Source organism: Rattus rattus, chromosome 10 (assembly GCF_011064425.1).
Source record: "Rattus rattus isolate New Zealand chromosome 10, Rrattus_CSIRO_v1, whole genome shotgun sequence".
Taxonomy (NCBI): Eukaryota; Metazoa; Chordata; class Mammalia; order Rodentia; family Muridae; genus Rattus; species Rattus rattus.
The window spans coordinates 52,822,483-52,825,849 of NC_046163.1; the positions used below are offsets into that span (position 1 = coordinate 52,822,483).

General features: G+C 38.6%; 1 protein-coding gene across 1 annotated transcript; it reads right to left on the bottom strand.

The window, feature by feature from the left end:
• Positions 1 to 399: 399 nt before the first annotated feature.
• LOC116911441 (olfactory receptor 6K6) lies at positions 400 to 1,365 on the bottom strand. Its single transcript, XM_032915407.1, has one exon. The coding sequence runs from the start codon at positions 1,354 to 1,356 to the stop codon at positions 400 to 402; it is 957 nt and encodes a 318-aa protein (XP_032771298.1). The 5' UTR covers positions 1,357 to 1,365.
• Positions 1,366 to 3,367: the final 2,002 nt, after the last annotated feature.

Consider the following 3,367-nt stretch of genomic DNA (forward strand, 5'->3'; position numbering starts at 1 on the left):
GGATGACAGAGGAGTCTAGAGCTAGAAAGGTAAGAGGGATGTGAACATTAGCAACTATTAGAACTATTTTATGTAGTGTTCATCTTGTCCTCTAAGCTGTGGCCTCATCAACACATGTAATCACAACAATGAAGAGAAGGAATGAAACTAGTATGATATGAGACATATGTCAATTTGTGCTTAAAGCAGGAGAATTCACATGTACTGCTTCACCTGTCAAGAGTCTGATACTTGTTATGTAAACAAGTGGCCACCAGTGACCTAGAGTCACAGTTCATCATTCCTGTTAACAGCAGAAGAAAAAGCATCTGTGGCAATAGAAAAAGAATCATCAGGACATAAAGAAACAACATTGAGACTCCGCACTTCAAGAAGGGCTTTACTATCAGGAATTGAGATCTATTTCTGAGCCCGAGCATCTCGCTTCCGAAGAAAAAGCCTCCCAATAGCATCTTTCATTTCCTTGTTTCTTAGACTGTAAATAATGGGATTGAGAAATGGAGCAAGGATAACGAAAGTGACAGCAATTACTGTGTCCCAGAAGACTGAATAGGTGGCCGAGAATCTCAAATACATGACAGCCACACTGCCAAAAAACAGCAAGAAAACAGCAAGGTGGGCTGCACAAGTGGAGAAAGCCTTGTGCCTCCCTTCTGCTGAGGGCATTCCCAAAATTACCATGATGATCCGGATATATGACAAGGCAATCACAAGGAAGGAGGCCAGGATCTCTACTGCATGGATAGCGTCCACAATAACCACCAACGATGTATCTGTACAGGCCAACCTGAGCACAGGGGTAAAATCACAGAAGATCTGATGGATCTTGTTGGAGCCACAGAAAGGCAAGGTTGCAATCCATGCAATCTCAGGGAGTACCAGAAGGAAGCCACAGAAGCAGGAGCCAGCTGTCAGTTGGATACAAAGTTTGGAAGTCATGATGGTTGGGTAACGAAGAGGATAGCAGATAGCTATGTACCTGTCAATGGACATCGCTGTCAGGACACAGCCTTCTGTGATACCCAGTGAGTGGAAAAAGTACATCTGCATGAGGCAGCCACCTAAGGAGATGGTCTTCTTCTCACTGACTAGACTGGAGAGCATCTTGGGAATGGTAGTTGTGGTATACCAGATCTCCAGGAACGACAGCACGCTGATGAAGAAATACATGGGTGTGTGCAGAGCCAAGTCCAGCTGGACAGCGACAAAGATCACTAGGTTCCCTGAGATGATGAATGCATAGACAAGAATTAATAGAATAAAAAATAACAGGCCACCTTCATACAGAGGTGGGAACACAGAGAAGAGGAACTCAATCACCATGGTTTGGTTCTGGCTGGCAACCAATTGGGTCATCTATGAAGGTAAAAAAAAAAGACATAAGGAATTTCCTGGAAATTCAATGTTGTTTACACACAGATTCCTTTCTACATTCAATTATTTATATTGAAAACTGGATCCTAAAGAAGTCAGTTAAAAACTATTTCCAAACTATAATTCCATGCCAGAACAGTTGAAACATTTATAGCACAATCTAAGTTCTGAGTGACCTTCTCTCACTGTCAGGTTTATGTAAAGAAAAATAAATGACTCAGAAGTTTAGTCTCAGAATATATTTTCTGGAAATTCAGCCATTTTCAGAGTTACCCAGAACTCCTGTGTGATTGGTCTCAAACCTTTCAGTTTGAATTTTAAATATTTCCTTTTCCTGTTCTTCAGGGAGGAAGTTAAGTAAAACACAAAGTAATTATGAGGAACACTTTTAACAATAATATTCTTTATTAAGTTTTTACTTTTCCCTCAAGCAATACTGCCCCTGATGCTGGCTGGCTGAATATCAGTTTCTGTATTTCTTATTTTTTTACTTTGCACTGGAACTTCTGTATTTCACCAGATGCTAATTGTGCAGAGTTACCCTCACCTTCTCTACTCTCTGTAGCTTTCCCTTTTCCCTCTTCAGATCACTATGACAATTGCTCATAGATAATAATTCTCTCCAGAATTACCTTGTACCTAATTAGTAGCCATCTCTGCACAAACTTATAGCTACCCCTGAATACTGACCATCATTCCCCTACAAAGGCTATGTTAAAAGACAAAAGAAAGGCATCATTCTCAGTTTTAACAATCACACAGTTTTTAAGGTGGCTATCTTGGGGGATGGGGAAGCTCCTAAAATTGACTTGCAGCAAAACTACACTAGCTCTACTTGGTGAGATGACAAAGAATCACCTTTCTTGCAAAACTAATTCGGATTAGTGAATGCTGAATCCACACTCTCTTACCATCTCCATGTTTTATTCCCTGGTATCCAGATGTCTAAGGAGTCATTCTGGAGATGAGTTTTCCTGACTGTGACCTTTGCCTCTCCTTTTCTTTCCAAACATTCAAGGCAAAAGTCAAAACTTTCTGCCTCACAATCACTGCCATCACTAATGTAGTTCTAAACCAAATTTGCATCCAACTATTTTGAAAATCAATAGTTCAGCAAAAATAAGACCACACTCTTAGTTTAATTTTTGGCAATTTCATATCTTTTACTTTCTGTATCTACTTTTATTGAAATTTTGGGTGTTAATTTCCCTATGGTCATGGAAATCTCTGTGATTTCCACTGCCAGAGCAAATATTCTCTTGTTTGACTGTACTTCAACTGATATCTATTTGACATCTAATACATATTTGTGGCATTTCAAATATTCACATTTCAGCATTATCTCCCTCAAGTAGGCTAAAACCTCTTTAAGAGGAATGACAGGAGAATTAAGATGTCACTAGTTAATTTTTATGCAGTGATACTAAATCTAGTTATACATGTTTGCTTTATACGCATTATGTAATGTGTTTCTACTAATGTTAAATTAATACTTAATATTACCCAAAAGATAAATTGAGAGCAAATGAGAAATAACCATTTTAAATTACTGGAAACAGTAATTTAAAAGTAAGGTATGTTTGTCTTAAAAGTCTATGGCCTTGTTTTGTGAATCTTTACATGTATATTTATACCTATCCTGGTTTTATGGTGCAGATATGATGTGCTTTCTTTAGGTGGTCAAAGTAGATTCAAAAAATGCATTGCATATTAGTAAAATTAGTTCACAGTAGGTGTTTCTGGCTTTCCATGCCAAGATTTGAGAGAGGAAGAAAAGAGAAATAGGCTTCAAACTGAAATAAACTGGGATGCTCAGCCACAGAGCAGAGGGGGAGCACGCAAAGGAAAACATGAAAGACTAGAGGTGCCCTCTGACTAAATTATTTATTTATCTGCCCTGTTTTGTATGTAATTTCTCATCCATAGCAAAGTGCATAGACTCTGCATAGCAGGAAAGCACAGAGCTATGGGAATGGCTAAGTAAGTTCAGTGA

Coding starts and splice junctions, on each gene's coding strand:
- LOC116911441 (XM_032915407.1), bottom strand. CDS start 1,356: ATGACCCAATTGGTTGCCAGCCAGAACCAAACCATGGTGATTGAGTTC.